The sequence below is a fragment of the Brachionichthys hirsutus genome, chromosome 22, assembly GCF_040956055.1.
Source record: "Brachionichthys hirsutus isolate HB-005 chromosome 22, CSIRO-AGI_Bhir_v1, whole genome shotgun sequence".
Lineage (NCBI taxonomy): Eukaryota > Metazoa > Chordata > Actinopteri > Lophiiformes > Brachionichthyidae > Brachionichthys > Brachionichthys hirsutus.
The window spans coordinates 6896752-6910166 of NC_090918.1; the positions used below are offsets into that span (position 1 = coordinate 6896752).

Genomic DNA, 13415 nt, shown 5'->3' on the forward strand with positions numbered 1-13415 from the left:
AATTAAGTGATCACCTAATTATAATGATAATGTCTTGTTTAAATCGTTTGGATTATTGTGTGCAGCTTTTAAAACCAGCCTGTTTTCAGCCGGACCATTTTGGTTCAACTGGTTATTACTGCAGAGGCCGGACAAACCACTAAAACCCAGATGCGTATTATATCACCTTTTGAGCTGACTCTCAGTCACCTAATGAAGGTGTGTGTGTGTGCGTGTGTGTGCGTGTGTGTGTGTGTGTGTGTGTTGACCAAACAAAAAGCACCCTCACTTTTCCTCGCCCGGTGAAAACACACGCAGAGATTTTTAGTGTGAACTAACCTTTAGCTGCCGCTGGACGGCGACCATGTTTGGGCCCGGGGAGGGACTGAAGTGGACTTTAATCTGAATAAACACGAGTTGGTGATGGATTTTATCAATCTGTCAACCAAACTGACAGACGGGATTATTGGAGCAGAAGATGAAGAAAGGAGCGTTTAGAAGATCTGGCGAGATGAAAGCGAGTGATTTTATCCTACAGTGCAAGTGTAAAAATATTTGGCTGAAATTGAGGAAGATTTCTTTTTTCCTTGGTTCTTAGACCGGCAATAAATAAATACAAATAAAAACCCATCCTTCTTTTTGTTTCAACAGGAAGCGGAGAATGAGGAATATCCACCGGAATGTTTCCGGCTTTGGATTCTTTTGGGGGGGGGGGGGGGGGGGGCTTCAACACGAGGCTTAAATGATGCAGGACCCGCACCTGATCCCGTGTGTGTGTGTGTGTGTGTGTGTGTATTTGTGTGTTTGTGTGTTAACTGAAGGCGATGGAGTGTAGCTGAACAGCAACAAACACAAACTCAATGCCGGTCGGTGTCCTGCCGAGGTACCTTGGAGCAAAGCACTGACCCTGTCGTGGAAGAATGACAGGTTTCTGAATTTGTGTCATCTTATTATTATTATGGACAATTTCCAACCTATTTGTAAAATTGCAGATTAAAAAAAAAAGTATTTGAAGTTGGGAGTTTTTGGGCGAGGAAACGGAAATCAAAACCAGGGAGGCTTAAAACGACGTTTATATTTAACAACCTCAAACACCCACGTTAGAGTATTTGATGTTACGTCGTGATGCAATAACACAAATATTCTCATGCAGACTCAGAGCAGAGCGATTTGTGCTTTCTGAAGCTGCAGCTTCCTTGTGAAAAAAAAAAACCTTCAAAGAGTCGTAAAAACTCTTTGAAGGTCTTTGAACCGAAACGCTTCCTTTAAGTTTTTAGAGTCCAATTAATAAATAACGTGACTTTGAATGATTGATTTAAGTCTGTGCTGCTCCGTACATTAGATAAAAACGTCACCTGAGCCGCGGCCGGAATGCCGCTCAGGTGAGGAAAGCCCCGCCCCTTTTGGCTACCTGCGCCAAGAAGACAACCAATGAGGTTGAGCCTGCTTCCGACATCCAACGGTCATTTTGAGTCTGTCACGTGTTCTCCCACTGGAGTCGCGTCGTGGTGTGAACGCGCTCTCTAAACCGGTTCGGCTGAGTGTGCGCGGATAATGACGCGCATGGTCTCGCTCTCTCTCTCTCTCTCTCACACACACACGCACCTACTCTCGCCCAGAGTCTTTGAAGTCGAGCTCGCGGGTTCGAATCCCACTCTACCGACTCTCCACGGGAGAGCGTGCGCAGCGTTTACGCGCAGTCGTCTCTGTTTCTCGAGGAGCTGCAGCGCGTCGTTGTGCGTGTGTGTGCGTGTGCGTGCGTGTGTGGGGGGGGGCTTGCTTTTCCCACGCAGTCTACTTCCGATCAAAGGAAGGAGGAATACTTTTGGCAGTAAAAGTGAGTACTTCAACTTAAACAACAAACCAAACTTTCTCCGTGCGCGACAAGCAGAAGCTGAATATTTCTTTAGGCCTCTTAAATTTAAACTTGAACTTTACGCGTCTCTCATTTCACATCGATTAGTCCTAAAGGCGCGTTTCTCCTGCCGGTCTCGCTCCTCCGTCCGTGCGCGTTGAGACGCGTTCCTCCCGACGTCAGGGTGGGATGACGCGTTTAAACGCGCACCAGTGATTTACGCTGCGGTCTCCTCCCAGAACCAGAACCAGAACCTGCTAAAAACACTCACTTCAGAAGTTCTGTGGCGCAGAGCGATCGTCTCCTCCCGCTGCGCTGATTTGTCCTCCAAAAGTGTGTGCGTGTGCGTGTGCGTGTGCGTGTGTGTCTTCTTCCAATGTAAACTGTCTGAGACAGGAGGAGGAAGATCTACGCGCGCAGAAGAAGAAGAAGAAGAAGTGGGAGCGCTGGTTTCATTCCACGGGCTTGTCGCTGCTTTAAGACGTGTCGAGAAAAAAAAAAAGAATTTAAAGATTTAACTGTGAATCCAAAGAAAGAAAAAGAAAGAAAGATGCATCATTAACCACAAATACAAAAAAGAGGTTCCTGAATCACTTCATCTCACAAGATAGATAGATAGACAGACAGACAGACAGGCTGCAGGTTCTATAGTCCTGTTTCTGCTGCACCCATTTTCCAGGAAGTGAACGCTGAATAACTGGAGAGTCGCTTCTAACTCGGGACAGTCTTCACTGTCGGCTGTGAGTCACCTGATCAATTTCACCTCCCGCCTTCGCCCTGCAAATATTTAAATGATGCAAACTTTGAAACCTAAAAGGCCCAAAACTACACACTAAAAAAAATGAATGATCTCAGACTTGAATGCTGCAAAATTCTAGTTTTAAAAAGGACAAAAGTGAAGCCCAGCGTTGCCCCGGTCGGCCTTGGCGTGCTTTGAGGGCATCTGAGTTCATGGTCGGATCGCCTTTCTCTCTAAAGCACTCTGCTGTAATTTGATTGTCACGTGAACTCGCCGGCAGGTCGAGGCGCCCGTGTGTCCGGATGAGACGCGCATCAGCCGCAAAACGGAGAGCTGGAACTGGAAGCGTGCACGGCGGCGTGGAAAAGGGCAGCCGGCTGTCCGACTGTCTTTAAAGGCACCGCTCGCAAAGGTCTCCACCTCAGACCTGTGAAGAGGATGGAGGGATGGAGGGAGGGATGGAGGGAGGGATGGAGGGATGCTTAATGCTCTTTCAAATGTTCTCTTTCAGATGCTGATTCGTCGGCGGTGGTTGTGAAGCGGTTGCTAGGCAGAAACTGTCTGTCAGGACTAACATGGAGCGAGAGGGTTCATTAAGGAGGTAAGGACACACACACACACACACACTCACACACACACACACACACACACACACACACACACACACACACACACATTCCTGAACGACCTCATTCGTGCAAGCACTGCCGATCGTCCCTTTTTTGTTTTAATCATTATAAACAACAACTTTAAACCGAGGAACTAAAAAAAGAAATGTGTGTCACCTTTAAATCCTTCCCCTCCCTCTTGGCATCTCTCGAACCTCAAAGGGTTCCTTTGTCCGCCGGGTACAAAAGCTCACCGGGTCACATGCTGACCGCCTGGCAGAGTGGTAAAGGGAGACGGAAAGAAGAGGGTGAACGAGAGGCAAGGGTTAAAGTGTGAGACTTAAGGGGGGGGGGGGCGGAGTTCTCCTCTTCCACCTTCATCCTTCCTTTCATCCACCTGGTGTGTTTTGTGTAATCCTCTCTGGCCTCCATCCCTCCCTTCCTCTCTTCTCCTTCCATGCTCTTCTTTCTCTCCTTTTTTTACCTCCTCTCTTCTTTTACAGTCTTCCCTTCCCCTCGGCGTCGGCTGCCTGGCTTGGTCGCGGGTTTACAGAGCGGCACACGGCACCAGCGTGCATAAACATTAACAGACGGCTAATAAAAGCTAACGCTGCGGCAACAGATGCTAACGTGCACAGTCGCACCTTTTCTTTAAAGAAAACGCACCGCACTTCCACGCCATTGAAAACGTCTTCTACTTTCTTACGTTGGCTTCCTCCCATGCTTGATCCACTTTGATCGGTTCTGCCGGCGTGTGCTTGAAAGTGGACTTTGCTCGGGGAGCTCCGTCCTCTACCTCAGCAGGCTGGACTTTGTCCTCATTGTTGTCCCTCTCTGTCTCGCATGTCGGATCGCAAGGAGTCTCCACAGCAAGCTGAGGCTGGGCGGCGGCTCCTCCTCCAGTCTGACCGACCTCTCGCAGGGGAGAGATAAGGGAGGAACGGCCGGCGGGCTGGCAGAGGAGTGCGGCAAGGACAAAGGGACCCAGCAGAGGAGGGCCGGGGCCAACGCCACCTGGAACAGGTGTGGGGGGGGGGGGGGTCAACCATCAGGCCCACCCCCCATCCCTTTATGTGCATCACAGATCCTGTTTCATTTGCCAGATTGGTTCAAGAGGGGACCACCTTTCATATGTTGCCTTTTCTTTTCACGTTCTGCTTGTCTTTCACTCCGGATGAATCGTGCACAAACTCAATTCCTCCGTTTCGTGTTTCCTGCCAGCATCCACAATGCCGTGGTGTCGGTTTTCCAGAGGAAGGATCTGGGTGAGAACGAACTCTACTCCCTGAACGAAGGCGTCAGGTCAGCTGATCGTGCCTTTATCCCCGTTGTTGGGTTGCCCCCGGCGACGTTCACCCGTCCGCACGCTGAACGCCGCGCAGCAGCGATCGTGACAGAAACGCTCAGCTTGAACGGCACCTGTTTCTCATTTCCTGTTCAAACACCGTCTCGCCATCGTGCATAACAACTCATGAGTGTTGGTTGATGTTCAGAACATGTTCCTGATGGCGTGTGTGTGTGTGTGTGTGTGTGTGTCGTGCAGGCAGCTGCTGAAGACAGAGCTGGGCTCCTTCTTCACCGAGTACCTTCAGAACCAGCTGCTCACTAAAGGCATGGTCATACTGAGAGACAAGATCCGCTTCTATGAAGGTAAAACCCGGAGAACATGTGGTCTGCACACGTCTAATGATGGGGGGGGGGGGGGGGGGGGCTTTCTTCCGGCTTCCACCCTCTAATTGAGATTTATAGATGTTTAAAAATCTACCTAAAAAAGGACGGGGTAAAAGTTTGCCCTCAGAGCTCATGCTTTTAGCAAAGGCTGCAAAACTTATTTCCATATCTAATCTTTGCTTTTGAAGGTTTTGAATGAAATTTCTTCTGACGTCTTTGTTCTTCATCAAACGTGACAAAGCACCTCCCGAAATTACGGATTTCAGACTCCCCTGAAAAGATTTTGTGCAACATGAAGGCAAAAACGAGGAAAATGAGCGACCCAAAAAAAGAGGCTAAAAACAAGTAATTTAGTCTCCTTTAAATTTGATATAATTTTTTTTTAAATTATGTTTATATTTGACAAAAAGGGGAAACCAGGAAGCAAAATTCACAACACAAAATTATTTTTTTTACAAATTTTATCTCAAATTGATAAAAGTCACAGCAAAAAAAAAGATAAATGATAACGTTAACATCGAGGTGTTGCTAGAAGAACACGGGTTTATCTCTACCTTCAATCTACACACACCTACACACACACACACACAGAAATCGTTCACTGTGGTTAACGTGTGACCTTTCTTTGAAGCGCTTCATACGACAAAACGCGCTGACAGAGACACAAACTCACGCACGCACACCGACTATACGACGTCTGGTGCTGTCGTCATGGCAGCGCCACACAGGAAGTGATGTATTATGCGAGTGTTTTTTTTTTTACACAACATCCAGGGAGAAATTTACACAAAGGGAAAACAGAGGTACACGACTCGGCATGTCTGCTCTCATTTGCATAAACGCGTCTTTCCGCCGGCGACGTTAAGGTCAGAAGCTGCTGGACTCGCTGGCCGACACGTGGGACTTCTTCTTCTGCGATGTTCTGTCGATGCTGCAGGCCATCTTCTGTCCCGTGCAGGTGCGTGCAGACACACACACACACACACACACACACGCGTGTGGCTGTGTTGTTCTTGCAGCTGTTGCGTGTTGACATGCGTTTCTTCGCAGGGAAAGGAGCCGTCGGTGCGTCAGCTGGCTCTGCTCCACTTCAGGAACGTCATCGCCCTCAATCTGAAGCTGGACGAGGCGCTGTCCAGACCCCGAGCCAGAGTCCCCCCGTCCATCGTGCAGATGCTGCTGATACTGCAGGTACTTCCGTTTCCGTCGCGTTGTCTTATCGCCTTCAGGCGAACGAAGACGAGCTATGACTGACAGGACAAGCCCAAAGAGGAGGAGGAAGAAGAAACTGAGCTAATTTGTCGGATTCACCCGTTACGCCAAGTCGACCTTTGACCTTTGCCTCTCTACAGGGAGTCCACGAATCTAAAGGCGAGACAGACGACTACCTTCGTCTGGAGTCTCTCATTCAGAAAGTGGTCTCTCCCTACCTCGGGACTCACGGCTTGTTCTCCAGAGATGGATCCTCCAGCTTGCACTGCTCCTCCTGCCTGTTGGGTACGTGAACGAAGTTCTGCATTAAAAAAAAAAAATCTGAATGACTTAAAATCCCAAAACAATCTTTCTCTGCTTTCGTCCTCGCTTCAGAAAAGCGTCTGCAGGGCGCCGGGCCCCCCAAACAGGCCGTCTCCCTCTCCGCCAAGAGCCAAGTGGTTCGCTCCAAGAGCTACAACATTCCCTTTCTGACTCCCCTGGCGGAGAACGACGTCGAGTCCTCGGCAGGAGGCGGTCCCGGCATCCGACGCGGTCCAGGCATCCGACGGCATCACTCCGTCTCTGAGATGACGTGCTGCTTGGAGGAGAGCGGCTCGGCTTCCGAATCCACAACCGGAACATTCAACCGCTCTCCGGCCTCGGCTGCACTTTCAGGTACGGACGCTGCTCCTTCTGGGAGGGGGGGGGGTAGGGTTATCGCATTGAATATTCTGCGTTTAAAACTTCCGCCAGACGCCGTGACCTCCGGCAGGGGTCCCCGGCCCCCAGGAGACGACAGACCCGCAGGCCCCCACCCCCTCCGGATGCAGCATCACTCCCCCAGCATCCTCCCGGAGCCCTCCCCAGGCGGCGAGATGCACTGCACCGGCTCGCTGGCGTCCGTCTCCTCCGCGTCCTCCAGGGCGCCGGCCCAGGACACGAGCTCCGGCCCCAGCCCTCTGTCCAGCCCGGAGATCACGACGGATCACAACCCGGAGTCTCCGGACTCGGAGCCGGACGGAATCTTCCTGGACTTCTCGAGGCACAGCACAGGAAGCGACAGGCAGAGCGTGGCGTGACGCGAAGACGCAGGAGGAGATAGTAAAGGGACATGCTGGAGACAAGCGGTCCTCAAACTCCGCAGCGCCTCCTGCTGTTTCGTGGAGACGCTTCCGACATCAGGGATTGTTCTAAAAGTATTTTTATGAGACTTGGTTTAGCCCTTTGTCGGGCACTCAAATGATCAAAAATAGCCACTCGCCCCATAAAGGGTTAAAGCCTCACAAAAGTATTTAATGTTATAATTAATTACTTAATGCTCAATTCTTTCCTTCGCTGCTTTTAATGACTAATGGCTTGTTGCCGGGGGAAGTTAAAGATGCAGCTAAATCATTATTCAAAGGGGATTTGTGTAATTATTATAGTATTTAACATTCAATAATATTTCTCCCACTTGGGGGCGCTAATGTAAAAAACCTTTAATACTCGACCATGACTTGTGACAAAAAAAAAAAGGCATTTTAATTGTTGGAAAGTCGAGTTTCTTTGTGATTTCTCCTTCTCTGGATCATTTTTTTGGTTTTCATTTCTGCCTTTTTCCCCCCAATCCTAAGTCTGAGGCATTTTCCTGCTGCCAACAAAAACACGTTTGACATGACGGTTATATTTATTGGGTTGGATCAGAACCCAGAATCAGGGCTGTAGCCGTAACCAGGCCGCTAAATTATGATGACAACTGTTTGTACATTCTGGTGTTCCGGTAAACAAAGTACAATCACTTCAGTGCTGAGGTAAATATAGAACGTCGTACAGGTGACTGTCATCACTCCATGGTAACAAGGAACTAAACCTACCTGGAGAAACGGTTACATTTTATCTGGAGTATGAAACTTTATTTAAAGACCTGGTCTGCCTTGAGATGGGAATATTTCCCCCCCTGCCTAAAAATGACTCCGTTTATAGTCCTATTATATTCTCAGGATACACAAGTCAATGCATTTCAAAGTCCGTCTGGAGGCGATAAATCCGGGGGGGGGGGGGGGGTCAGTTGAAGACGTCTCCTTCCTGCGACGCCACAAGGCGAGACTCCCCGTGGTGCAGCGTGAAGAAGGATTCCGGCTTCAGTCCTTTCTGCTCCAGAGCTTCTCTGAGACGAACGGGAGGCTCCAGGTAGAACTGGGGGGGGGGGTGGGGGTGGGGGGGGCAGTAACGAGGCGAATAATTAAGACTTTGGGAAGTCGCTGATCGTGCTAAGCTAGCTAAACATCCACTAGACTTGTGACCTACCTCGTAGGCGAGAGCAAAGGTCCCCCAGTGGACGGCCACGGACCGTCTGGCCCGCAGGTCTTGGTGAATCTGAACGGCCTCTTCCGGATCGGCGTGCTGCCCCCGCATCACATTCCTGAACGGCGAGGAGGGAAAGCGACAAGAACGTTCTCAGGATGGAGGAGGAGTCGCTTTCAGATAAACGCGCGCCGGGTGCAGAACCTGGGCCGGTACGCTCCGATCGGGATGGCGGCGAGGTCGAACGGCCCGAAGCGGCGTCCAATCTCCTTGAAGGCGGGGCAGTAGCCGGTGTCGCCGGCGAAGAAGAACCGATGCTCCGGACCCAGAACGGTCCAGCTTCCCCACAGAGACTGGAGGGAAGACGCGTTGGACTCCGGGTCGGTCCGGAGGTTTAAACACCGGAGCAGAACTCACCCGGTTGTCGTCCAGCGCGCTGCGTTTGCTCCAGTGCTGGGACGGCGTGCACACGAACGTGACCTCGTCGTGACCCGGGACGCAGTTCTCCTCCCACCAGTCCAGCTCCATCACGTTCTCGCAGCCCATCTTCACCAGCCAGTCCATCAGGCCCAGGGGCACGAACCTTAGCACAGGCGGCGTTACCATGGAGATTGAGACGGAAACCAGCAGCGGACGGCGGCGGCGGCGGCGCTCCTACCAGCGCAGATCGCCGGCGAAGCGACCGTTCAAGCTGGCGACGGATCCGGCGTCCAGGTGGTCGTAGTGGGAGTGGCTAACCACGACGGCGTCGATCCTCGGCAGCTGTAGGAAGGAATAAAAAAATAAAATAAAAAAATAAAAATAAACGGCGCCAGAGTAAAACGGGTGGAAGATGCTCGACCTGTTCCACGCTGCAGGGGGGGCCCCGGTACCGTTTGGGCCCCACGAACTGGACCGGCGACGCCCTCTGGCTGAACATCGGGTCCGTCAGAATGTTCAGTCCGTCCATTTCCACCAGAACCGTCGCGTGACCCAACCAGGTGACCCTCAGGCCGGGCCCGGGGTCGGAGAGGTCAGGGTTCTGGACGAAGTCGGGTTCCATCACTGGGAGCTCACTGTCCAGGGCCTGAGGGGGGGAGGACGAGGGCGGGGTCCAGATAAAGCCGCGTCGTCATGGTGACCCGATGGACGCCCGAGGAACGAATGCCGACCTCTTTACTCGGTACGTTGCTGTGGTTCTTGTCCAACAGCAGGAACCTGAGCAGGGCGGCGTAGGACGGGAACCGCCACGTCGGCCACGGGTTGGTCCAGCGGCCATTTTTGTCCCGGCAGGAATGCGTCACGTCCTCCTGGACGTTAAGTGAGGACGACGTGAAGGTGGAGACGGTTGGGTGCGTGCGTCTAGGGCAGGGGGCGGGGCTTTAAGGGAAAGGTGTTTACCTCCAGCCGGTGGTCCAGACGGAAGCTCTTGCGGGATGAGCGAGAGGAGCTGCTCCTCCTCGGGGTCCGAGGATCCACCGCTCCTCCCTCGGCACCTCTCGGGACGCCGACGTTCTGGAGCACACAGAGGGGGGGGGGGGGGGGGGGGGGGGTCGTTCACCTGAGAATGACTCGAGCCACAAGGGGCGGAGCCTGCTTCTCACCTCCATCGGGCTTCGGCGTGACGGCTGATCCGCGGTCTCGCCGCCGCGCCTGCAGCAAACGTGGACTCTTCTTATTTCCTGTTTGAAATCAGTTGAAGGTATTGACACACACACACACACACACACACACGTGCACACACACACACACACACACAAGAATGACACATTCCTTGCGAAATGAAGTGAGGGAATTATATATTTAACTATTACTACTATATCTTATCGCAGTAGAATCTGTCCTGTGCGAGTAGTAATATATAAAATATAAAAGTACCACTGCTCAGAAAGAGCTCACCAAAGTCGAGGAAGTTATTACAAGCGACATTACAGACCCGAAACGGGGAGGAGAACTTACGTGAAGCCGTGAACGCAGCACGACAGCCTGTTTGTCTTTAGCGACGAGACACGTTTGCTGCGTTCGCGCTAGCCGTGTAGCTCACCGGGTTAACCTGCGCTGGCTCTGCGAACATTTCCGACGCGGTTTGCGTTAAAACAGAACATTAGACTCCCCCAAAACGCAAACGTAAAGCCCGGATACAGTAAATACCGCAGCAGACGTGTGTTTTTTTTAAAAATCTCTTAACACGGCGAGTTTAGGTGCTGCGGGACGGATAATTATCATTTGGGCACCACGAACTCGTTTCTGTGACGTCAGTGATTAAGCCCCCTGGTCACGTGACCGCGCGAGGAAGTCGGAAAAAAAAGAATGAAAACATAACATTTTTTTTTGTAGGTCAATAATGATAAATGGAAGAATAATATAAGTTAGCAAATTTGTGAGCCGACACTTAATTTTGTATTTAAGCTACATTTTTTCCTCTTATTAATTCAAGTAATTTTGGAAGAACAATTTGTTTTTCCAACACGGCCTCTTTTGTTTACATCATATCTTGATTTTTAAATGTAGCATCTTCTTTTAGTATTTCAGAAGTCCGTCTTTATATGCAGAAGTACTTATGGCGTCATGATTTTATATCATTTTAAACTGCGCTAGAGAGAGGAACAAACCTGCAACTCCGCCCCCTGGCGGGCGACAGCGGAAGGGATTTCAAACCGAGCAGGCAGACTAAACTCTCTCAGTTGACTCGTGTATTTAAAAAGCCGGCTGGTACAAACCGGCAGGAACCACACAGGCCTACAGAGTGTCGTCTCCATTCCAGGTCTTCGTTTTCGACCATATTTGCTGCAGAGTTTTAATAAAAAGCAGCCAAAGGACGACGAGCGTCCGCCACGCGGCAGAAGTTATTATATGAACTTCCTGCCTGAGGCTTTCAGGGACTCTCGGGAAATCTGAGACTTTCACCTCGTAATTGACTTAAATTAAAATCGTCCAGGAAAAACGTCGTTATATACATAAGCGCAATTTTTCAATCGCCATATTTCATCCCATCTAAACTGCTGCAACAGAAGAAAGTTAGAGAAGTAGCACTAACAGATTTATTTGATAACACAATGACACGCGTAACTAATCACAACACGAAACGGCTGGTAGCACATTTCTCAATGCTCCTTGTGATCTCCGTCCTCCTCCAGCCTCCTGATCTCAGACTTCAGGTGGTTGATATTCTCCCTGCTTGCTTTGAGCTTCTCTTTCAGCTCTGTGATCTCCTGACTGGTTCTCTTCTTTGCTGCTTCGATCTTCTCCTTGGTTCTCAGCTCCAGCTCACCGACTGCAGACACAGAGACACACGAAACAAGATGACACCTAATCCAAGCATCACGCAGGGGATGTAATATAATGTTTTTTTTGATTGATTGTGACTTTACATACATTCTGTCTCATGCTTGTACGCTCCCAGAGTAAGTTGTCTCGATGTGGTCAGGAGCTGCTGCATCATGGCCGTCGGATCCTGGAAGATCTGAACATTACAATAAAGAGTTAATTGCATCTCTTTGTCTCATAAGACTCCCAATTCTAAGATAAACCTACAAAAAAAGAAAAACGATAAAACCACTGATCCCATGTGCATTACCATTTGCATGTGATGCCATTTAAATGTTATAGGTAACATCTCCAACCCGGCGAGCATACCATTTCATCATAGAATTCGGAGACGACCGTCTTCTTAGGCATGGCGCTGGAGTCCGACTGGAACAGCTTCAAGAGATGGTAGAGCGTCACCTAAGGCGTAAACCAGCGTAAGCGTTCACACACAAGGACGCAATGAAAACGCTGGACGGACTCTTTACTAAACAGGACAAAACCTCACCGTTCTCTCATTGGGGTCGATGAAGAAGATCTTGATGATGATCTCAAACTCCCCCCAGCCTGTCTCTGCAATCTCATAGGGAGGCTTGGTCACCACTGAAAACAAACAAAAGACGAGCAACGGCGAATTCTCTCAATGAATGATGGGATTTCGAAGCTTTCACGAGGCGAGCATAAAGCACGCACAGCGTGTCGAATTCTTCTTCTCACCTCTCAGTGGGTTACCGTAGCTCTCGTGTAGCTTGAATTGAATCTTCTTCACATAGGCAGACATATCCTGAAAAAGGTTTCATGCATTTTAAGTATATATTGCATAAAAGCTTGTGTCCGATGATTAACAATTGGATCGGAGTATCTGACCTCATTTCTGTAAGGCTTCACGTAGACAGACCAGTGATGCGTGTGTCCATCCTCCTCTCTCTTTTTCCCAAAGTAGCGAGCAACGTTCCCGAACACGATAGGCTTCACAATCGTTACTCCCTGTATGGCGATAACAGAGAAATTAATAAATACGGGATAAAAAAAAAAAAAAAAAAAAAAGGCTATTTTGGTTTGTACGAGACGAAATAAAATTATTAGAAAGCATGAACCCGGATGTGGTCATCTGTCTACAAAATAAGAGTGCCAAAGAGAATTCCATCCAGACAACACAACACTCTATTCTATTCAGACCTTGGCGCTCTTGTTTTGTAGTTAGATATTCACATCCGGTGTCTGGAAACAAATAATAAAGACCCAATGAAACAATTGGTCCGTTTTCTGGTGATTTCAGTCACACTAATCAAAACAGAGGCACAAAAACACAACCCCAACCCCGTAATTCCGGACTATTAAACCACACAAAAGCGCAGTTAGCTTTCATCTAATTACCAACGCTGAAATGTACCGCTGCGTTACCTTAACTCGCCCCCCGGAATCTGGACCAAATTCTGCCATCTTTTTGAACATAGTACGGTAACGAGACTGAGTTGAGACCGCGATGGAGCCTAGAGGACTCTTCTTATTCCGCAGCGTGCAACAACACTTAATAAGCCGGCCATTTGAGCAGTTTAAACACGCTACACAGCCAGCCGTCTCATCTCAAACGACCAGCCAAACAACCGGAAGTGCAGAGTGCATCAGCTAAAACGGCAGAGCAGAAACCTGGCTCCGGAATACAAGGTTCCGCCAAAGGAACGATATGTTGTGCGACAAACTCAAATATTTTGATCGCTTGTTCATAACAAAGTACAATTTCAATAGTTTTACCCGCATTTTGTAACAGAAATGTTACAAAATGTTATAATACACGCGC

General features: G+C 49.6%; 3 protein-coding genes across 3 annotated transcripts; 1 reads left to right on the forward strand and 2 right to left on the reverse strand.

Moving 5' to 3' along the window:
* Positions 1–1716: 1716 nt before the first annotated feature.
* LOC137910637 (proline-rich protein 5-like) lies at positions 1717–7580 on the forward strand. The gene is made up of 10 exons (XM_068755013.1): positions 1717–1816; positions 3085–3174; positions 4040–4204; positions 4403–4483; positions 4725–4831; positions 5719–5810; positions 5903–6043; positions 6205–6349; positions 6440–6721; positions 6800–7580. Exons 2-10 carry the CDS (start codon positions 3149–3151, stop codon positions 7123–7125), a joined length of 1365 nt encoding a protein of 454 aa, XP_068611114.1. The 5' UTR covers positions 1717–1816; positions 3085–3148; the 3' UTR covers positions 7126–7580.
* A 63-nt stretch (positions 7581–7643) lies between these two features.
* napepld (N-acyl phosphatidylethanolamine phospholipase D) lies at positions 7644–9972 on the reverse strand. The gene is made up of 9 exons (XM_068755014.1): positions 9913–9972; positions 9710–9823; positions 9481–9618; positions 9171–9395; positions 8988–9091; positions 8747–8912; positions 8534–8682; positions 8333–8447; positions 7644–8221 (listed from the first exon to the last, which is right to left on the reverse strand). Exons 1-9 carry the CDS (start codon positions 9916–9918, stop codon positions 8090–8092), a joined length of 1149 nt encoding a protein of 382 aa, XP_068611115.1. The 5' UTR covers positions 9919–9972; the 3' UTR covers positions 7644–8089.
* Positions 9973–11341: 1369 nt separating this feature from the next.
* yeats4 (YEATS domain containing 4) lies at positions 11342–13219 on the reverse strand. The gene is made up of 7 exons (XM_068755300.1): positions 13019–13219; positions 12482–12601; positions 12332–12398; positions 12123–12217; positions 11945–12034; positions 11684–11771; positions 11342–11582 (listed from the first exon to the last, which is right to left on the reverse strand). The coding sequence occupies exons 1-7, from the start codon at positions 13067–13069 to the stop codon at positions 11413–11415; spliced, it is 681 nt and encodes a 226-aa protein (XP_068611401.1). The 5' UTR covers positions 13070–13219; the 3' UTR covers positions 11342–11412.
* Between the last annotated feature and the right edge of the window lie 196 nt (positions 13220–13415).